This window comes from Castor canadensis, chromosome X (genome assembly GCF_047511655.1).
Source record: "Castor canadensis chromosome X, mCasCan1.hap1v2, whole genome shotgun sequence".
Classification (NCBI taxonomy): Eukaryota; Metazoa; Chordata; class Mammalia; order Rodentia; family Castoridae; genus Castor; species Castor canadensis.
Window position 1 is genome coordinate 143,531,995 of NC_133405.1, and position 23,467 is coordinate 143,555,461.

Sequence of the window (23,467 nt, forward strand, 5' to 3'; positions counted from 1 at the left end):
ATAAAAAGATGATAAAGTATATATTAAGTACATTTACATATTATAAGAGATTACCAAATTTATAACATTTCTTGAATGGTTTTTGTAATTGCAGAATGGTTTTTGTAATTGTAATTGCAGAGCTAGAGAATTTGGCTCTTTTACAGCTTGCTGCTGTAACAGTGTGTTACAAAGGAGGTGGACTCTATAATAGAAATTCTTTGTCTCAGTTCTGGAGCCCAGAAGTCAGAAATAAAACTGTCAGTTATATTGTTTTCTTCTAGGACTGAGAGAGACAATTTGTTCCTTGACTTTCTTATAGCTTTCCAATGGTTTGCTTGAAATCTGAAATGCACTGGCTTATGCATGCATCCCACTGATTTTTGCCTTGGTGCTAAAATAGCATTTTATCTGGAAGAGTCTGTCTCAAACTGTCCATTGTGTGAAGACATGAGTCACATTATATTAGCATACACCCTACTCCACTATCACCCCATCATAACCTCATAAATTACATTTGAGTTTACCCTAGTTTCAAACAATTTCACCGTCTGAGGCAATGGAGGTTAGGACTACAATATATGAGTTCGGAGGGATAATTCAAACCCAAGAAAACCTTTTAAAGTATTTTCAAATGTATAATTAATAACAATTGATATCTTTCTCATATTTGTTTTTAAATTGTTTATAGCGCTGCACAAAAACTTTTGGTACATTCTGTAACCTACTAGATCTTCCCTTTAACAGTCCAAGCATGTTACACCTAGATTTTTTAATATTGAAAATGAAAATGCATTATCACTTAAATGGAGGGTTTTGTTAATTTGTGGTTGTTGTAATTAATGATATATGTGTTTTGAGTGCTTTTTGATTTATTTCCTCCTTGTCAGCAAAAGTTTGATTTTTTTCCCTCATTTGCCTACATTATTTGGTGCTGACTTTAACTTCTTTTCAATTTTCACTGTATTGTTATGTTTAAGTTTATTATTTTAGAAGTTATTCTTCACCTTTCTTCATGAACAAATAATTTGGTAAATCTAAACTTACTATTTAATGCCAGTCTCACAAAAATATAGATATTTTAACATTTTTACTTTTTATAAATTTAATATTATTGCCCATTATTTTATTTTACTTTTATTGTAAACTTCCCCCAAGTAGACACCAATGTTACCTTCTTGTATATATACAGAGAGACAGATAGGTAATTTGAGATATCTATACATATTTATATATAAATAAATAAACATATATATATTTATACATATAAATAGTTTTGTACTTGTTCTAAAATTTTTATTTGTCTCATCATGATTAGTTATCTGTTTTATATCAATAACATATGGGATAATATGTTCTTCCTCTGGTTTCATACTTCTTTTTCATTGTTTTGATATGTGTGGTTGTTGGTAAAGCTTATGCCTTTAATTTGTCCCTATTCTTTAAAGATAATTTATTATTCACCAAAATGCTCTCTGTTCCTTGAATCTGGGAATGCATAAAGACTCACAGAAAAGCAAGATTAAACTTCAAGATGAACTTAACTGAGGAATTCCAAAATGGCAGCTAGAGGAAGAAAGCAGAAAGCGTTCCTCTTATAGTAAAATCTTGGAGAGACGCTGGAGACACACCTTGCAGGCAAAACCACCAAGAAGAGGCAAAACTTTGACCCCTCCATACCTCCAGCCAGCACAGAATCTCTACTTCACGTTAAATGGAGAAACCAGGAGGGCCCCCAGGCTACCAGTTGCCCGTGCCCAGATGGCTTGGGAGAAGTGGACAAGATGAGCTAAGTGGTAAGTGGTACTCAAACAGACAACCCTGGCCAGAACAGCATAGACCCCTGGACAGACCGACCTCCACCTGGGGAAAAAAGAGAAACTGAGTAATAAGCAATAAGAACAATAAAGACACGTTGCAAAGAGAGTGTGGCATACTGAGCACTGAAGAGGGGGTGAGGGGAATCCTTCCTGGAGCTGTAAATAAACAAGCCAGGCCTGGCCTGAGAGGCTCTGGTGGGAGCGGGGGTATGCGCCCAGCAACCAGGAGCAGGAAAGTTTGTGAGAATGGTGGAGGGAGGAAAACTCCACAGGAGAGGAGGGAAGATGCACTTCCCATGTGAGCTGTAAACAACCACACAGGCCAGAGAAAGCCTGTGCTTGGAAAGGGGAAAGCTTGTAGCAGTGGCTCATGCACAGGAGAGCTCTGAGTAAACAAAGCCTGTGGGGCCAGGTGATTGCTAAGCTCACCCCAGAGAGATCTGCATAAGTAATGCCTGCAGCAACAGCAGGCTGACATCAGTGGGCAGGCAAGCCACAGCCGCAGATACCATTCACAGACCTGTCTGCAGACTCTTTTTTTTTCTCTCGCTACCTTTGATGAGAAAACAACTGAACTACACCTGCAAGCTGAAAAACTTACTGAAACTGTATTGCATTTGAACTTGGGACACTTTGTGGGCTTTTTTTTTGTGCAGTGTTGTTCTACTTTATGTGTCCCCTTTGATGAGACAACTACAGAACAACATCTAAGGCACCATCTCCAGGATTGGAGACTGAGATGGACACCAAAATTATTAAGACTGAAACTTCATTGCATTTGAACTTGGAGGTTTTTTTTTACTTTCTATTTTTCATTTTGTTTTATCTTATTTTATATATATATATATATATAATATATGTTTCATTTACTTACTTGTTATTTTTATTCTTATCATTATTCCTTTTATTTTTGATTCTCAATCCTCTCTCTGTCTCTCTAATGCCTGTTCAGCTTACTATCGATTAGTACACAAATGCTCCCTGTTTATATCTCTGAAACGTTTTTGTTTGATTCTTTGTTTTGTTTTTTCCTACTGTTTGTTTATTTGTTTTTCCCTTTTTCTTTAACTTCTTTACTTTCCAGCTTCTCTCACCCTTCCATTCTAAATATATTATTACAAGCTAGAAAATACTTAATTGCATGCAGTACAGGGACAGTAACAACACTAAGGGCAATGACAGGAAGACAGAAAAAACAGGGAAACCAGTTTCCCAACAGCAAAAAAATTAGTACAGGAACCAGAGGGGAATGAAGAAAACAGATACTCAGATCCATACTCCAACAAAATGAAGATAAACTATGCCAAAGAACCCAATGAAGCACATAAGAATAATCTAAAAGAAGACATACTATAGGTACTCAATGAGAATTTTATAGAGATGATACTGGATAGGGTCAACCATAATGTACAGGAGACACTCAAGAAATTCCAAGACATCAAAAATAGAGAATTTGAAAAAGCAAAAGAAGAAATAAAGGAAACCATAGAAGCACTGTATAAACACCAAAGTGAAAGAGAGAACATGATGAATAAACAGATAAATGAACTCATGACAGAAATAGACAACATTAAAGAGGAAACCAGCCAGGATATGGAAAACCTCAGAAAAAAGAACAAAACAGAACTGCAAAATAAAACAGAAGGCCAATCCAGCAGAATAGAACAAACAGAAGACAGAATCTCAGAACTTGAAGATGAAATGGTAATTACAGGAAAAACTGAAGAACTATTAATTAAACAACTCAAGACCTGTGAAAAGAAAATGCAAGAACTCACCAACTCCATCAAAAGACCATACTTGAGAATTATGGGCATTGAAGAAGGAGAAGAGGTGCAAGCCAAGAGAATGTGTAATATATTCAACACAATAATAACAGAAAATTTCCCAAATCTAGAGAAAGATATTCCCATACAGATGCAAGAGGCCTCCAGGATACCAAACAGACCAGATCAAAATAGAACTACCCCACAACATATCATCATTAAAACAACAAGTTCAGAAACTAAGGAAAGAATATTGAAGGCTGTAAGAGAGAAAAAACAAGTAACATACAAAGGTAAACCCATCAAAATCACAGCAGACTTCTCAACAGAAACATTAAAAGCAAAAGAGCATGGGGTGAGATCTTCTGGGCACTAAATGAAAATAACTTCAACCCCAGGACACTCTACCCAGCAAAACTATCATTCCAAATAAATGGAGCAGTAAAAGTCTTCCATGATAAGCAGAAAGAAAAACAAAATGTCACCACAAAACCACCACTACAAAAGATTCTTCGAGGGATTCTGCACACAGAAAGTGAAACCCAACTTAACCATGAAAGACAGGAAGCACCAAAGCACAGGAAAAGAAAAAGCAAGAAAGTAGAGAGTAACCTCAATCTAGGTATACACAATCAAACCTTCAAACAACTAAGACAACTAAATGACAGGAATCACCACATACCTATCAGTACTAACACTTAATGTTAATGGACTTAATTCACCCATCAAAAGGCACCACTTGATGAAATGGATTAAAAAGGAAGATCCAATAATTTGTTGCTTACAGGAGACCCACCTCACTGACATCCTAAGCATAGGCTTAGGATGAAAGGCTGGAAGAAGATTTACCAAGCCAATGGCCCCCCAAAACAGGCAGGAGTCCAATACATATCTCTGACACAGTAGACTTCAAATATGCATTGATCAAATGAGATAAAGAAGGACATTCCATACTAATAAAAGGGGAAATAGACCAAAAGGAAATAATAATTATCAACCTGTATGCACAATGTCAACACACCCAATTTCATCAAACATACCCTGAAAGACCTAAAAGCATATATCAACTCCAACACAGTGGTTGTGGGAGACTTTAACACCCCATTATCATTAATAGATAGGTCATCCAAACAAAAAAATCAATAAAGAAATCCATGATCTAAAATATACAATAGATCAAATGAACCTACTTGATGTCTACAGAACATTTCATCCAACTTCTACACCATATACATTCTTCTCAGCAGCCCGTGGAACCTTCTCCAAAATAGGTCATATTCTATGGCACAAAGCAAGCCTCAGCAAATATAAGAAAATAGAAATAATTCCTTACAGCTAGGATTACAGGCCTGCACCACCACCTTGTCCCTTTTGCAACCTAATTCTCGACAGATGCTTTTCCCAAAGTGGGGAAATTGAGGATCTAGTTTGTGGGGACACACATCTAACATTGTTCTGTACCATATATCTTTTAAATAATATGCAGGAAATTGTCTTTTACAGGTTTGGATAAACACCTCAGATGTTATATTGGTTGGTCTACGAGACTATCAGGTAAAAAAAAAAATCTCATTTGAATTTGTACTGGGTCCTTGTTACTTAGTGGTTAATGTTTGAAATCACAGTATTGGCATCTTTGGCCAGTTCCTGCCCATAGGCTCTCTCACCATTCTGCCATTTAACATTATTATGGACCCTTGAGTCAGAGATTATGGCTCTTTTATTGTTCAGAATAATTCTCCAAGTTGATTAATAGTATATGTGTCTTGTGGGAAAATGCTTTTTTCTCTTACTATTTTAAATATACGATGCAATAAATAATCCCTGGTAGGTGTAGATAAAAACCACAGATCCTTCTGTTCTTGTTCATCTGAAGGCCATGTGTTAGATGCTCTAGGATGTTAAGAGATGGTGATTCCCCAACACTGGTCTGTGAAGTAATAATGGCTCAAGCTGACGTTTTTCACTGCTCTTATGGTAAAATGGCAAAACTGTCCATTTTCTTTAGCGGTTCTAAATTACATTTCCTAAAAAGAATGACAGCCTAGGGAGGTGGTGTTCATTTTACAAAGGAGTCTTCCTTTCTTGTTTTCCCCCACTTTCTTGTTAGGGCATGTCAGTTGTACTATGTGTGTGGGGGTCGTTCATCGTGATATTTCCATATATGCATGCAGTGCACTCTGATCACTTCACCCCATTACTCTTTGGGTCCCCCACAGTCCCCTCAGAAACATCTGTCTCACAGTTTGTTTGTTTATTGTTTGTTTCAGTGGATTTCATTATGACTTTTCCCTACATGCACACAATGTACTTTGATCCTATTCTCCCTTGGTAGAACAAAAATTTAGTAATCCTGTGGAGTTCCAGTCACTTACCACCTTAATGTATTTTTACTGGGGAGAAGGAGTTTTGCTGCATTGCCCAGGGTATCAACCTGGGTTCCGGGACTCAAGTGATCCTCCTGCCTCAACCTCCCGTGTAGCTGGCACTGTAGGTGAGCCCCCCCACACCCAGTTCATTACTTACGTCTTCATTTTTTAAATGTAATGGTCTGGGAAACTGTTATTCTAGGAATGCAGCTGAATAAGTCAACTCTTCCATTCTCTTGGGCCTTATGGTCTTTAGATAGCCTGCTGGTGGAGCATGGTGATGTGCATGCAAATGGTCAAAATACAAACTGTTCTTTAAGCATATGCTGTCAATTTAGGATGAGCACAAAAGCTGTGGTCATACATAGCCCTCTGTAAGCTCAAGCTTGAAACTGCATATGCTTTGTGAGTTTGTGAAATCCATTTGATTTTCATGTAGAAGAAACTCATCCCTTTTAAGTTATGATACTGTGAAGTTTCCAGTGTGTCTATTGCTGTGCTTTGCAGGGTCTGTAGGTATCTGTTAGGTCTCGCTGCCCTACACTTCAGGTCCTCTTATTTCCTTGTTGATCATTTGTCCAGTTGTTTCTTCTCATTATACAGTGGCCCTGTCAAGTCAGCTATTCAGTTTTTTACCTTTTATTATTATCCTAATTGCAGTTGGCTTAGCTGGAGGTTGAACTTGGTAGGCAGGCCAGCACTACTACTTGAGCCACCCCGCCAGCTCTTTTTTTTCTGCATCGGCCAATTTTGAGATAGGGTCCCACTTTATGCCGTGGGACCACCTTGGGCCGTGGTTCTCCTACTGGGCCTCCCTGTGCAGCCGGAACCACAGCCCCGTACTACCGTGCCTAGCCATTGGTTGAGAGGGGGTCGTGTGAACTTTTTGCCTACCCTGGCCTGGAACCACTATCCTCCCGGATCTCCACCTCCCATGCAGCCAGGAACACAGACTTGAACAGCCATGCCTGGTTTGGAATTTGTTTCTTTGGAGAAGTTCTGTGTTTTCATTTTCATTTTCCATTTAGTGAGACTGTTGCGGGAATCTCAAGCTGAGATACAGGACACTGAGGCAGTTCAGCAGGAAGCAATGGTTTAATTGTGCCGGCACAGACCCAGTGGACTCGTGTCGTCCAAGGGCTGAGCCCCTGAGAGCAAAGGGGTCTCACGTTATATACCCTTGCAAGCAGGTTACAGAAGCAAGAAGCAAACCTCAGCCCACATTTGGCTGCAGGTGACTTTACTGGCTATTCCATTCCCCCAGGGCTATGTGACCTTCTTCATGTTTCAGTGTTTTATCTCTCTGCTTTGCCATCCCTTCCCCCTGCCTCATTACCAAACACAGCCTGTCTGTTTCTCTTCTGGTCCTCCTCCCTGCTATAAGACATCAGTGTCATCATCCCATCAGTATTTGTAGATGTGTTTTCCTTTAATTCTTTAAATGTATTTATAGTAGTTGATGTAATGTCCAACTTCTGGCCTCTGTAAGATATTTTTTGAGGTGACTCTTTTTTTGTCTTGTTGGAGGCCGTACTTTGTGTTCTCAAGGTCTCCTACTTTTTGGTGGTGTTATTGTTGAAAACTGAACATGTCAAATACAATGTAGCAAGTCTTAAATTGGTTGCTGTTGCTTTTTTGCTTAGTGACTTTTCTGAGCAAATTCTGTGGCCTTAACTGCTTGGTTCCTTTAGTGGACAGTTCATGTTTTTGGTTGAGATTTTGTTAGAAGCAGGAAGCCTGCCAGGTGTCCTGATACCACCAATAATCCTGGTACCTGGGAGGTGGAATGTGTAGGAGCCTGAGTTCACGGGTTAGTTACATGGCAAGACAGTCTCAAAACCCAACAACAGCAACTACGCACAATGGTAAGCCTCCCAGTCTATGAGGGTGACTTTGTACAAGTCGGGATACACCAAGCCAATCAACAGACCATTCATCCCTAGTTTTCATCTCGTGCTTTGCAGAGTCTCAAGATCAATCAGAGCTGAGATTAAGGCCTTTCAGGGGTAAGAGATTAGTGTCTTCTCTTTTGTGAGCATCTGCTTGGGCTTTCTAGATTCACAGAAGTGTGCTGGGGTGTTCTAATCTCCTATGGACATTGACTTCTAACACTTTTACATTTCTTTCGTTGGGTTTTTTTCCCCAGATGTTACCTCTGCTTAAAGGCATTGCATAGACTATTTTTCTCTGAATCCTCTGGACAAAGGGTGGTGGAATATTGCTAGTAAATAAGCTTTGAATTATTTCAAATAAAGGAAAGCTTTACTGTAAGGGGGAGCTTCCGGGTACTACGGAATAGCTCTGTAGAGAGTGGTGTTTTGACAGAGGTCAGAACTTGTTCTACATCTTCCAGTGGCTGTTGCGTTGCTGATTTTCATGGCTACATGGAACAGATATGAGAGGCATAGGAATAGAGTCTTAGGACAGGGCAGGTTAAAATACTAGAGAGCTTGGTCTTCTGACAGTCTCCCATTTTTCTCCAATAAGCACTCTTCAGATTATCACGTGCATTCGGTTATTTTCAGACTTCTGACAGAATGGATAGTGACAGACTTTGGCAGTATTCTCAACTCGTTAGAGAATTTCAGTGAGTCTTGGTGTCTGTCACAAGCCCCTCTCTTGGAGCAATAGCCCTTCTCTGTGAGGCCCAGCTAACTGGTGGCTAAAGAAAAACAGACTGGAGAAGTTGATGATATAATGGGAAAGCTTCAGTGTGCTTGTTCTGGGAAGACAGGTCTAAGGGGAGTTAGGAACAGCCTTGAGGTCATATAGCAGGGAAAGAACAAAGGCAAGACTTGGGTGTTTGCACAGCTAGTGCTCCTGGTGGGAGCATAATCTGAATAATCATCATCCCTGATTCATGACACGAAGTGCTGCTGCTCTGGTGGCAACCTCCCTTTGCTTCACAGGACGGACTTTGGTCAGATCCACAATGCCAGAATTAAAATAATCTGAGGGGGAAAGAGCAACTCAGAAAAGGACACTGTGTGAGAGACAAAGTGGAGTCTGGTTAACCATTGGATTCTCCTCCACTATGACTGTTCTGTGCCTCTGTTGTAATAGACTCAATCATATAGTAATTTTCTTTTATAAAAACTTCCAAAGTAGAAAGTTACAGGTTTTCTTTGAAACTACATATTTTTCATTCAAATTTGAATCCCATGTGCATTTTAATAAAATCTTTGTGTATTTGTCTGCACATACAATTTTGGAAATACTGGTTCACTTCATATGGTCAGTGAATCACCATGATTATTTTACTTGCCTCTCTTTGGATTTCTTTGCAATTAATTGTAAGGCATCAACAGGAACTTCTGCCCAATCACCAGTCTAGCTGAGTCAGGTTCTTTAAAAGTTGAGCATTTTAAGTCTGTGCTTCTCAGGGATGTTTGCACCAAAACCACCCATTGGAAAGAGCTTTTCAAAATTCAGTTTCTGAGGGTATGCCCCACATCTACTCTCAGTCTTAGAAAGGAGTTAAGTATTTTGAAACTGCACAGATCATTCTGATTGGCAATAAATCCTAAGAACCAGTTGCAAACATGAAAAGTCTGGCTGTGCAGCTGCTAACATGGAAGCATTAGCACTTTGTATTATCTTGTCACTCTGTCTCTTGGTTCTCTGGTGACAGCAGAATTACCCATGGTAGGCCATCTTACGTGATACTGCCAAGAGAAGATGTGCATAACATCGTTTCTGGGAATGTTCTCAGTCTCAGTCACCTGGTGCCAGAGTAGCATTTTAATCTTTAGTAATGAGAGGTTTTACGATGTGGGCGAGAGTGTTTTAGCTTAGTCTGCAGGTTGCAGAGCATCCCAGACCTGTGAAGGTAAGAAAGCAGCAATTGTGCAGAAAGCTTGTTGTTTAGAGGTCCAGGTGTCTGGATTTTGTCACAGTAAGTCTCTGCTTCACATTTTCCTGAGAGCTCTTCTGATTGTGACCTTTCCTACAATCTAGGAATGGCCAGTACCCAGGGAAAGGGCTGAAACATTTTAACTAATTCTATACAAAGTCATTAAGATAGGAAACAGGATGCAGGGAGAAAATAGTTACACAAGCATCAACTGAACAGAATAATGAGGGAAGCAAAAGCCACTCAGCTCAGGCCCAACTTCACACTGATATGTTTTTCTAGAACCCATTATACTCTTTTTCAGTTTTCAATTGTGTTTCACTTACAAAGTTCACATTGCAGTTTTTGTGCTTCAAGAGACTTCTAATCAAAAGTATTACTAAGTAAGATGAAGGGGAAGGTTGTCTGTTTTGCTTTTATGAAGATTAAATCTGTAAAAGGTCCTTTTATGAATTGCTATTAGTTATATGCACCCTACCCTTCTTTTTGTTAATTTACACCCAAAGGTTGTTTGTGTTTGTTTGTTTGTTGTGGTACTGGGGTGTGAACTCTTGGCCTACACCTTGAACCACTCCGCCAGCCCTTTATTGTGATGGGATTTTTTAAGGTAGGGTCTCCTGAACTATTTTGCCAGCACTGGCTTCAAACTGCGATCCTTGTGATCTCTGCCTCCCCAGTGGGTAGGGTTACAGGCATGAGCCACTTGTACCTGGCATTTGTTTGTTTGTGAAAGACGCACAAGTTTGTAAGTAAACACGGAGTGAGTTTTTCCTTAGTGTGTGTAACTTGAAAAGAATTAGGAAACAAATGATACTTTGTTCTCACCAGTTTAAAACATTAATTATTTCTAAGGATAAAAAAGCTGATGTAATTTTGAAGTGTAATGCAAATGAAGCTAGAAGCCAGAAGGCATATGGAGAGCTTCCAGAACATGGTAATGTCTATAGTGTTACCAAATGCTGTCATGTGCTGTTATGGTTCCTTAGGGATAACATGAGGGATTTTGGTAGAATTGGGTCTGTTGTGTGTTACAAAATTTTAAGTATGGTAGCATTTTAGAAAGTTAAGTAGGAATCACTAAAAAATGTTCTTTTGGTGAGCAGTTGGTGAGTTTATAAGCTTTGAATATAGAGCATCCAAGAATGCCATTTAGGAAACTTTTTCTTACTCTCTCCTCCTTTTTTGGTACTAGGGTTCTCCTCCTTCTCCTGCTCCTTCTGCTTCTCCTCCTCCTCTTCCTCATCCCTTCTCTTCCTCCTCCTCCTCCTTCTCTTCCTCATCCCCACCTTCTCCTCCTCCTCCTCCTTCACTTCTCCTCCTCCTCCTCATCCCTGCCTTCTCCTCCTCCTCCTACTTCTCCTCCTCCTTCTAATTCTCTTCCTCATCATCCCTGCCTTCTCCTTCTCCTCCACCTTCTACTTCTCCTCCTCATCATCTCTGTCTTCTCCTAGTCCTCGTACCTGCCTTCTCCTCCTCCTCCTCCTACTGCTCCTCCTCCATCTACTTCTCCTCCTCCTCCTCCTCATCTCCACTTTCTCCTTCTCCTCCTCCTCCTTCTACTTCAACTCCTCCTTTATCTTGTTTTCCTTCTTTCTCCTCCTCCCTGTTCTCCCCCTCTTCCTCTCTTCTTCTCCTCCCTTCTTTTTTCCTCCTTTGCTTCACTTCTTTCTTTTTTTCTTCTTTCTCCTCCTCTGGCTTCTTTTCTCTTCCTTCTTCTTTTCTCCCCATTCTCCTTCCCTCCTTTTCTTTCCCTTCCCCTTCTCCCTCTCCTTTGTTCTCTTTTCTTCATGCCCTTCCTCTTGCCCCTGCCTTTTTAAATACTGAGTTTTGAACCCAAGACTTCTGTGATGCTAGGCAGGCACTTGATCCATGCCTCCAGAACTGAAGGTATTTTTTAAAAATACAGTCTCATATCTTAGTCCAAGATGAGCCCAGACTGTGATCTCCTACCTATGGGTTTCCACGCAGTGAGGGCCACAGACCTGGCTCATTTGCAGAGGTGTGATCTGAACAATTTTCTTTTTGCCTGGGCTGGCATTGAACCATAATCCTCCCAGTAGCTGGGATTATAGCTGTGAGCCACTGTGCCTGACCCCTGATAGTAGATTTGAACTCAGGGTCTTCGGGTCACTAGTCAAGTGTACTACCTCTTAAGTCACACCTCCAGGTCAGTTGCTTTCACTTGCTTTTCAAATAGGGTCTGTGGTTTCCTCAGGCTGGCTTCTGACTACCGTCCTAATTTCACAATTAGGATTATAGGAATCATCTACCACACCCAGTTTATTGTTTTGAAATAGGGTCTTGCTAACTTTTTTGATCAGGCTGGTCTCAAAATATGATCCTCCTTACTCTACCTTCTTAAGTAGCTGGCAACTTTATTTTGTTACTTCTTTTAATAGGGGGTTTCACTATGTACCCAGATGAGATCCCCCTGCCTCAGTCTCCTGAGTAGCTTGGGTTGCTGGTGTGCTGCACCATTCTCAAGAGACTGGCAGTTTTCATGTAAGCATCACCAATTAGGATACTTGTTTTGATTTTTATAGAGAACAATGTTCTCTTATGTGTTGGCATGGTTAGGATTTGTGTGGTTTTGTATTGCAGTGCTGGGATTAGAACCCAGGGCCTTCACATAATGTAGTACTCAACCACTGAGCTACATCTTATCAGTCAGAAAGATTTACTCAATTCATGCTTACGCATAAGAAATAAAACCAAAACAGAGCTGCTACACTTAAACTGCCAATAATTTCATCAGGATCCTCATGTTACATTCCCAAGCCCTTCATGATTCATGATTGTATCTACAGGGTATATAAAACAAAAATACTTATTTTCTTTCTGAAAGGCCAACATAAAGCATTGTCACTTGAAAACTTGGAAAGACTAAACTAAGACCATGCATGAATTTGTAAGCCTCAATGTTTTCTTTACAGGGCAGCTAGTTTATTTTTAATTCCAGTGCATTTTATCATAAAAATAGTAAGATTCTTCCTAACAATGATGATCCTCATGAAATTATTGGCCTTTTTAAAACTAGCAGCTCTTTTTGCTTTTATGTCTTACAGGTATTTGACTAAGTCTCTCTGACTGGTGAGAACTCGCATACTATGAGGATATTTCTAGGCCTTTCTCAAATCCTTTCTGAAGGATATTTTGAAGGTTTTCAGTGAGTCTAATCAGAGTCTGTCGGCTTTACTAAAATACTCTTTTGAACAAAAGAACACATGGCTCTTGTTTTTGTAACAATTTTTAAATGAATGATCATCTGGGGGACTTTTATTAATTTGATCTCTGGGATTTTTGGTAAAGAAACCTGCATGAATTGAAATAAAGAATGTGTATTGTTTTATGTCAGACCCATTTCTTTTCTTAATAATACTTAATAATATTTTGATTATTCAGTGGGCATTTTTGTTATTGTATGTTTAGCTAAAGTCAATGAAACGGACACATTTGGTCCCAGAGAGGATGATGAAATCCAGTTTGATGATGTCGGGGATGATGATGAAGACATTGATGATGTAAGTATTATGACCCTTACAGATGTTTTGTGTATGTTCTTTATGGATTATATGTCTTATCTGGGAGAAAGTCCCCTTCTTACCCTGATATTTTCCTTTGGCTTCATTATGCTGAATACATAAATTTAGGATATGTTTCTGAGCTTGAATATTCAGTACTTGAATATTTGGAACTAGCCAGAAACAAGCTGTTTATTCTCTGATTTATAATCCCTTGGGATATTTCTTTCTCTCAAAATCAGGATTAGTTTTGGCAGAAGCCGTGCCATAATCCTAGCTGTTTTAAGGAAGAGTACGTAAAGAGGTAGTCGTTGACAATTTCTTTTGTGTGTGTGCGTTGCTGGTAGAGGGGTCAGCATAGTGTCTTCCAAGAATTTTAGCAGTTTTGAGCTCATGCCTTTTCTGAAACAAAATATTTGTGTTAAAAAGACTTATTTGATACAGCGTTGAAATTGCAGCATCCTTTGACAACCTTCTTTCAACGGAGGCATGTTGTCAGGATCCTGTTATTTTATCAGGTATCACTGTTGCCCTAAACCTCACTTGGAGTTGCTGTGTGATTAATTTGTGAAAAACGGCTGTTCTTCCTAGCATAAAGTAGTGAGCTCACAAGAGTACTATGTTTTTTAGTGTTCTTTTGCTGTTCTACATTTAAATGAAATTCCTTGATACACATTTATTATGACAATTGCTTATGTGTTTATATTCATGTTTATGTTTGTAAACATAAACATGTATAAGTAATGCTTAGCAAGCCCTCTGCCACTCACCTTTATCCTTAGCCCTTCATTGTTGTATCTGCAGTATATTTAAGTCAAAAATATTTATTTTCTTAAGCGTATGTATACCTATCCATTCACACACACACACACACACACACATACACACTATCCCATTCCAAACCATTTACATTACTTATACTGTGAATGTGTGTGTGTAACTGGGATGGCAGTATAGCTTACAGTTCAGTGAGGTTCTTCTTTTAATTCCCCAGTAATGAAAATGTATAAAGCCAAAATAATGAGTGTTTGATTAGACACTAAGTTGAAATTTTAGAATACGTAGAGTAACTTTTCAAAAAAGATTGCATGTGGCATAATTACCAGAGCTTGTCAAAAATGCACAGGGCCAATTTGGGGAAGTCAGTTGGGTCTCAGGTGACCCTGATGTTCACACCTCATGGAGAATCCTTGATCAAAAACAGTGATCTCTAAAATTTTATTCCCTAATGTCTTTGTAAGAGCATCTTCAAGCTATTCAAAGAAGTTGAAAATTTTCAATTCAAGTAAACATCAGCTAATTTTACAACTTGCATTTGTTTATACGTGGTTTATCATACCATCCTATTTTCTATTTTTACATTATTCCAAACCACTTACATTACTTACACTGTAAAATAGCATACCCTCTACCCCTATTCTGTACCACTATTGTGTGTGTGTGTGTTTATAAATTGTATGTACAAGTTTTAAAACATACATCACTCCAATGTTACATAAGTCTTAAAGCTATCTAAGTGTAAAAAGGAAGAATGGTGAGTAGTGAACATGTTCTTCTAATTTCTTTGTACAATTCTCTTTCGGGACCCTAAGCCAAAGGAGTCTTACGACAAAACAATATTAATGATACTTTCCTGAGACAAGAGACTGACATATCATGTCACTATTGGTTGTGGCTTAAGGGCAGATCTGAACATTTTGTCAGCTGACCTTAGTTTTAGATAATTAAAGATCCTGTCCAGACTGTATGTATTAATACAAAGCTGTGTGCACAGATGATAGACTAGATGAGAGTGTAGGCACAGTAACCATGTTTTCCAGAAAATATAATCTATGCCACTATTTCTTCTGGAACATTTTGAGTGGGCTGAGAGGGGAAGGGATTGGAAAGAAGTGGGACTATCAAGGAAATTTGGTATTTTGACTATTTCATAAAGGCTGCTTTTGTTTAAGACCTGAGGACTCTACTACTTCTAGAGCAGCTCTCTTTTTACAGGTTTGAACATCTGCAAAAATTTAAATTACACTAAATTAAAATTAAGTTAGGGTAGATTTAGTGTTGCTCCTGTGACCAGATTGACTCAAATTAGAGAATTTGGTTTAGTGATACTTCTATTCGGAAAGAATTATATATATTCCTTAGTGTGTATGATCAGCCTCAACACAGCAGATCTCTAGAAACAGAGAAGGAAGGAGATGCTGAGTTGTATTGTGGATATTATGGATAGTGTGTAACACGTATAAGGATATTATGCATAACATATAACATTCTGAAAGCGAGAAAGATATTCTGGCAACAGAGAGGAATAGAGGAAAATTTGATATACAGAATGTTCATAGAACTTTAAGGGCGTCTTACATTGCGTAGAATGTTGTAATGATTATTGTCATCCATCTCCTGTTCTTCTTGCTTCCAGATCTAAGCTGAACCCAATGTGTTATATCCCGAGTATTCTCAGGGTCGTTCTACATTCGGGATCTTGGTCGTCAGCTGTTAAGAGTAAGACTTCATTTAGCTTGCCAAGGAAAGCAGATTGGTTTGTTTGCATTTTAAAAAGTATTTGTTTAAAGACCCAAAAAACTCTACTCAGAAGCTTCTAGACATCATCAATAGCTATAGCAAAGTAGCAGGATATAAAATCAACATAGAAAAATCATTAGCATTTCTATACACTAACAATGAGCAAACGGAAAAAGAATGTATGAAAACAATTCCATTTACAATAGCCTCAAAAAAAATCAAATACCTAGGTGTAAACCTAACAAAAGATGTGAAAGACCTCTACAAGGAAAACTATACACTTCTGAAGAAAGAGATTGAGGAAGACTACAGAAAGTGGAGAGATCTCCCATGCTCATGGATTGGTAGAATCAACATAGTAAAAATGTCTATACTCCCCAAAGTAATCTACATGTTTAATGCAATTCCCATCAAAATTCCCATGACATTCATTAAAGAGATTGAAAAATCTACTGTGAAATTTATATGGAAACACAAGAGGCCACGAATAGCCAAGGCAATACTCAGTCAAAAGAACAATGCAGGAGGTATCACAATACCTGACTTCAAACTATATTACAAAGCAATAATAATAAAAACAGCATGGTACTGGCACAAAAACAGACATGAAGACCAGTGGAACAGAATAGAGGATCCAGATATGAAGCCACACAACTATGAGCAACTTATCTTTGATAAAGGAGCTAAAAATATACGATGGAGAAATAGCAGCCTCTTCAACAAAAACTGCTGGGAAAACTGGTTAGCAGTCTGCAAAAAACTGAAACTAGATCCATGTATATCACCCTATACCAAGATTAACTCAAAATGGATCAAGGATCTTAATATCAGACCCCAAACTCTTAAGTTGATACAAGAAAGAGTAGGAAATACTCTGGAATTAGTAGGTATAGGTAAGAACTTTCTCAATGAAACCCCAGCAGCACAGCAACTAAGAGATAGCATAGATAAATGGGACCTCATAAAACTAAAAAGCTTCTGTTCATCAAAAGAAATGGTCTCTAAACTGAAGAGAACAACCACAGAGTGGGAGAAAATATTTGCCAATTATACATCAGACAAAGGACTGATAACCAGAATATACAGGGAACTTAAAAAACTAAATTCTCCCAAAACTAATGAACCAATAAAGAAATGGGCACGTGAACTAAACAGAACTTTCTCAAAAGAAGAAATTCAAATGGCCAGAAAACACATGAAAAAATGCTCACCATCTCTAGCAATAAAGGAAATGCAAATTAAAACCACACTAAGATTCCACCTCACCCCTGTTAGAATAGCCATCATCAGCAACACCACCAACAACAGGTGTTGGCGAGGATGCGGGGAAAAAGGAACACTTTTACACTGTTGGTGGGAATGTAGACTAGTACAACCACTCTGGAAAAAAATTTGGAGGCTACTTAAAAAGATGGACATCGATCTACCATTTGATCCAGCAATACCACTCTTGGGGATATACCCAAAAGACTGTTACTCCAGAGGCACCTGCACATCCATGTTTATTGCGGCACTATTCACAATAGCCAAGTTATGGAAACAGCCAAGATGTCCCAGCACTGACGAATGGATTAAGAAAATGTGGTATCTATACACAATGGAATTTTATGCAGCCATGAAGAAGAACGAAATGTTATCATTCGCTGGTAAATGGATGGAATTGGAGAACATCATTCTGAGTGAGGTTAGCCTGGCTCAAAAGACCAAAAATCGTATGTTCTCCCTCATATGTGGACATTAGATCAAGGGCAAACACAACAAGGGGATTGGACTATGAGCACATGATAAAAGCGAGAGCACACAAGGGAGGGGTGAGGATAGGTAAGACACCTAAAAAACTAGCTAGCATTTGTTGCCCTTAACGCAGAGAAACTAAAGCAGATACCCTAAAGCAACTGAGGCCAATAGGAAAAGGGGACCAGGAACTAGAGAAAAGGTTAGATCAAAAAGAATTAACCTAGAAGGTAACACCCACACACAGGAAATCAATGTGAGTCAATGCCCTGTATAGCTATCCTTATCTCAACCAGCAAAACCCCTTGTTCCTTCCTATTATTGCTTATACTCTCTCTACAACAAAATTAGAGATAAGGGCAAAATAGTTTCTGCTGGGTATTGAGGGGGGGAGTGGGAGGGGGTGGAGTGGGTGGTAAGGGAGGGGGTGGGGGCAGGGGGGAGAAATGAACCAAGCGTTGTATGCACATATGAATAATAAAAGAAAAATGAAAAAAAAAAAAAAAAAAAAAGATGTTACCATGGAGGACTGGATGAAAAAAAAAAAAAGTATTTGTTATATTTCTTTGAAGACTGAAGATGTTGTGTTAACTGACATGTGAAAACATAGATGTAATGCTACCATGTGCACTGATAAACCAATACTTCATTTCTAGTAAACGAATGCCATCACTCAGTTGTTTCCCTTGTGACCAGAATGGATTTTAGCCGCTTTCAGAACCGTTATGTTCTAATTATCTGGACGTTCTCTGGAGACTTTTTAAATCTAATTTATAAATTTTTAGAATTCATCAACATAAATCTGCATTTGGAGTTGAAGAATATCGATCTGTTTTTGAAATGCATGTACCCATGTGTATTCTTAAAACTTCGATATTTTATACATTCTTGTTTGTCATTTACATTGCCACTGTACCAAAAAAAAGCATTTTCAAAATGTAAATTTAAAAGCATGGGTAGCAATTTGGGGTTTGTAACATTAGCAGCTGGAGAAATTGAATACTAAGTGATAACCAGTTATCTTGAGGTTTTAAGGGAAAAAGAAAGTGAAAATAACTATGCTGTTGTATTTACATAGAAAAGTTTAGAAACAAGACAGGTATTCACAAAAGTAAGTGCACATCACATAAACATATACCTAAACTCAAATTAAGAATTATTTCCAACTCAACTTTCCCCTACTCATATCCCCAAAATATACCACTCCAAACCCCCTAATAAGACCAGAGAGGAGATGGAGGGGAAGTTGGGCAAAAAGAGACAGCTTTCTTACCCCATAAAGGCTCTAATCTAGTAAGGTGTACCAAAATAATTGGGCATTGCTGTGGTTTGAATGTGACCCCCTTCTCCCCTAACGCCAAAGTATGTATGTTGGAAACTTAATTCCCACAGCAATTGTGTTGAAATGAGGGACCATTAGAGGTGATTAGGGATGGCATCAGTGGGTCTGTCTGAGGGAACTACAAGGAGGTGGGAAAGGGTAAGAGAATGTGAAAAACATCATGAAAACTATTGAAACATTCCATCTGTATATGCAGACAATATACTGCCATGCACTGCAATGATAGGGGCAGGGTGACAGGGAAAGAGCAAGCAATGAGGGGGTAAAAAAAAAAAAAAAAAAAAGACAGGTTGTAGTGGTACATAAAACATTTACTTTTACTTTTACAAAATTGGTTAGGTAAAAATGTCATTTTACTCTAATTAAATTGCATTGTACAAGTGAAGAGCCAGTCTCATAATAAAAGAGGTCTCTATTTTCCTGATGCAAGACTCACAGAAATAAAACCATAATAAAGTGTCACGTTGAGCATCTGGTCTTCTTACTTTGTGTTACTGGCATGTTGTTACACATACTGATATGATACACATACTGGCACATCTGACTAGCAATTTGTATCATAGTCTCTCTTTTTAAGATTTGCTTATTTTATAAATTTGTTAACTCTAATAAAGTAAGATCTGGCACACAGTTCAATCGTCTACGTCTTTAAGGAAACAGAGTCATTGATCAGTTTGTAAAACATTCTCCCAATTATTTTCACAACTGAAAATAAGGGAATACAACTTCACATGGCTTTGTAACAAAAAGGTAACAACTATGAAGACGAATAAACCTGCATTTGACTGTGTCCCATTTTGCCATACATCACAAACACACCAACACCATAGATTGAAGATACGAGGCCGGGTTATTTATTTCCTGAAATAAGTAAAATAAGAAATATAAGTACACGGTGTAGTTTGAAGTTCTTACTCTGTGGAGTTCTGAACACTGACATAAGTGGGATGTGTCTTGAGAGTAAGTACTGCTTTTAACACTTAGTAAGCAGATTTAACGAGCTGACTTACTGTCAGTGTTGATGAGTAATCAAAACTCACATTTCAGAGTAATACATTAAAGGAAATTGCTGAATTTACAGGGTATATCCTCTTGCCGTACTTTGCCTAAAGCTTAGAATTGTGCTTCATGAGTGTAAAACTCCTCTAACACTTTTCTTCTAGCGATACGGTTTGTCTAAAGATTCTTTGAAAAGACAACTGTGGTTGCAATTTGTGGATCTTTGTTGTGAAACACTTTTGCTTTTGATTGATAGTCCATTTTACCATTTCATCCTGGAAAGTCTAAAATTGCAATTAAACATTAAAGCAGGAATAAGACACAGCTCTATGTACTCTACTTGAAGGAGTTGTTTTGAAAACATTGTGTGGAGATTTTCTGGTTTCATGGTTTTGATTATGTTCTAAATGGTTTTAGGCATTGTTAGCATAAGCTGGGTTATTTGTCAGAGTCTCTGGCTCTGTCTGTAACAGTAGCGCAGACCTGATACAACTGTCTTCCATACAGTGGTATGGGCCTAGGTACTTCATCACCACCTATCTGACACTCAGACCAGTCAGGGCAGCAGTGCATGTTCAGATAACATAGTGCGTCACCTGGCAGTAAGAGTCACATGGATGTGGTGACAGCAAATGCTGTTAGTACTTAGGGTTTTGTTTTGTTTTTTTCTCAGAAATGGTACCTTAACCCCACAATCATTCACACCTGGATTGGGGCAAAAGCCTGGGGTTCCCTTCTGCCTGTGTCAGCTGTTGTGTCCATTACAGAGCAAATGGTAACTGGATATGGTTTGAGCTAGGCAAATAAATTCTTGGGACCTTCTTTGCTCATGTAATACCCAGGGCTTTTCTCCTAGACTTCTTCAGCTCAGTGGCCTGTGGGTGCAAGTTGAAGTATGATGAATCTGTGGCCAGGCAAACTTTCTGTTGGAATTCTTCTGGCAGTACCTCGAGGATGGGGCAACAATAAGACTATTTACACTGCTCAGTGTCACATCAGCCTGCACTGTAGAGGGACAGGAGTAGCTCAAAGGTTTGCTTGCCCTACCTGTTAGTGACAGGCATTTGTACACTATGCAGGAGGGAGAGGTGAAAGAAATACATCTTTCTTCGGTTGTGGCACTGCTGTGAATCTGCATGTGATGAGCAGTGTCCATGTGTTTTCCTATGATGTTGTTGGAATGTCTTCTTTTTACCTCAGATGTTGTTTGAGTTATCTCTCTTGTTGTGTTTTAATTCGTTTAGCATAGGTTCGTGTCCTTCATTTTCCTTTCGTGAGGAACCAGAACTTTATTCCAATGATCTTTTATATTTTTGTCTCCATTGCATTTTTCCTGCGCTGATCTTAATTTCTGTTACTTTTGGATGAAGACCGCTCTTGTTTCACTTGTATCTTGAGATGCAGTGGTAATCTGTTCCTTCATGTCTTTAAATTTTTTTTTATGGTGTACTTTCTTGATTTGGACATTGACTGCTATAAACTTCCTTAGTAGTGCTTTTGCTACATCACATGGGTTTTGATATTTAGTGTCTCCATTTTTGTTTTATCAAGAAGAACTTATTTTTTCTTATTTCCTACTTAATTCCTTTGTTGTTCAAAAATAAGCTGTTTATTTTCCATCTATTTGTATGGTGTTTAAAGTTTTTGTGTTTGATTTCTAACTTGATTCATTATGGTCAGAAAACAAACTTCCCATGAATTCCGTTTCTAAAAAATTGTTAAGACTAGGCTTATGAGCACTCATAATCTATCCTAGAGAATGTTCTATGTGCTATTAGGTAAAATGTGTATTTAACAGCTCTTGAATGTAATAATGTGGGTATTTGTTAGGTCCATTTGGTACCAGGTGCAAGTTAACTTGTATCTTTCTTACCTAGTATTTTTGCCAATTTTCTGGAAGGCCCTGAAATCTTCCCATCTGTGGTGCTCACTTTCATTCTTTTTTAGCTGTAAGCAATCTGACCAGGTGTGGCTGCAATCTACAGCACAAGTGTAGATATGGTGTTAGCTACTACTGTTTTTCTTTCTTTCTGCAGATACTGTGGGCTAGTGGGACTTTAGCCTCTTCCTAAGTCTGCAACTTTTATCATCCCAGTTCTTTAAGGAAGAAAATCTGCTAGAGTTTGAGTAGGAATGGGTTGTGGCCAGAGGTGGACTTAATTCTTCTCAACTGAGTTGTGGGGATAGCTCAGAGGAAGAATACCCAACTCTGGAATATGTGGGCCTGGTCTCAGTTCCTAGCAATGGAAAAAACAATGAAAAGTAGATCAAAGGAATAAAACCATAAGGAAAAATGAGAGATAAAAAATAAAATTGTAAAGATAACACAAAAGAAAAAACCCAAACAATAAGTGATAAAATACATTGAAAGAGAAAACTGAGTGAAACTTGTCCTAACTTGGAAAATCAATCAGGGGTGGATGCGATGGAATATGACAGTCTAATCTCTGAGTGTCCCAGGTGTCCTGTATGGGAGGAGTAGCGGCTCATGACTGTAGCTTATTGAGTTTTCTCTCAGCTTTCACCAAATGAGTTCATGCAAAATGCGGGCTGTGCCAGGTGTTCTTGCTGAACCAATGAAGGTGAAATGCTAGCTGTCAAAAGTATATTTTCTCTGAAGGTTTTTAGTCTGCACATTGGCAATGTGGTCAATCCCCAAATCGAGAATCTCTCATATGGCTGCTACCTCCCCAGTCAATATGACATGGTGCCCACTGAGACCCTGACAGAACAAAGGAAGACTATTGAAAACTGTAAGAAGTGCCGAGTGACTCCCAAAGGCAAACTTACCAACACTACATTCGACCTATTGGCTAAAAAACTAACAGTCATGAAAGCATGGAATGATATATTTCAAGCACTCTGGGTGATTACTGTGATTACTATATCCAGCAAAGTTATTCTTTAAAACTGACAGAGAAATAAATACCAAGAGAAGCACAAACTAAAGTAATTTATGACCACCAAGTCACCATTGCAAAGGATTCTTAAAGGAATCTTACAGAGAAGAGGAAGACAGATAGTCACATCCATGAGAGCTTGGGAGAGAATAAATCTCACTGTAGATAAGCAAGTGAAAAATAGGAAAGAATCAAAGACTAACAACTTGTAAACCTCAAAACCTCTAAGACAAATAAGAAAGAAAAAAAAGCAGTGCTAGAGTCAAACAGGAAAATACTAATTTCATCTATTCTTGCATTTCTACTAGTTTTTGCTTCATGTTTGCCTCAGGCTCTGTCATTTGGCACTGCAATATTAGGAGTTCTTTCAACTACTTGTATAATTGGCCAGTTTCCTCTTATATGATACCCCTCTCTATATCTTACAATTTTGCTTTGTTTGAAATCTCTCATGAAATTAGTAGAGCTTCCCTACCTTTCTTTGATTTGTACCAGCATGGTGAGATTTTTCGATTCTTTTATTTTTGATCTGTACTTGTAAAAACATGGCAAGTCATTTTTTTAGGCAACATACAGTGGAGTCTGTTTTTTAATCTGAAAATCTCTGACTTTTTATTTTGTTTTGGTTTTGGCAATAGTGGGGATTGAATGCAAGGCTTCACAT

The 23,467-nt window shown here is 38.5% G+C and overlaps 1 protein-coding gene across 6 annotated transcripts in view; it reads left to right on the forward strand.

The window, feature by feature from the left end:
* The window catches only part of LOC141419727 (eukaryotic translation initiation factor 1A, Y-chromosomal-like), a 41,105-nt gene extending 23,244 nt beyond the window's left edge, over positions 1-17,861 (forward strand). For 3 of the 6 annotated variants that reach the window (XM_074063256.1, XM_074063255.1, XM_074063257.1), the window contains 3 exons: positions 5,069-5,119; positions 13,217-13,308; positions 15,725-17,861. In XM_074063256.1, the coding sequence (XP_073919357.1) occupies positions 5,069-5,119; positions 13,217-13,308; positions 15,725-15,908 (327 nt within the window). In that variant the 3' untranslated portion in view covers positions 15,909-17,861. Of the gene's footprint in view, positions 1-1,427; positions 1,776-5,068; positions 5,120-10,639; positions 10,722-12,186; positions 12,290-13,216; positions 13,309-15,724 lie in introns of all 6 variants that reach the window. The other 3 variants (XM_074063258.1, XM_074063259.1, XM_074063260.1) reach the window with 3 other exon arrangements.
* Positions 17,862-23,467: the final 5,606 nt, after the last annotated feature.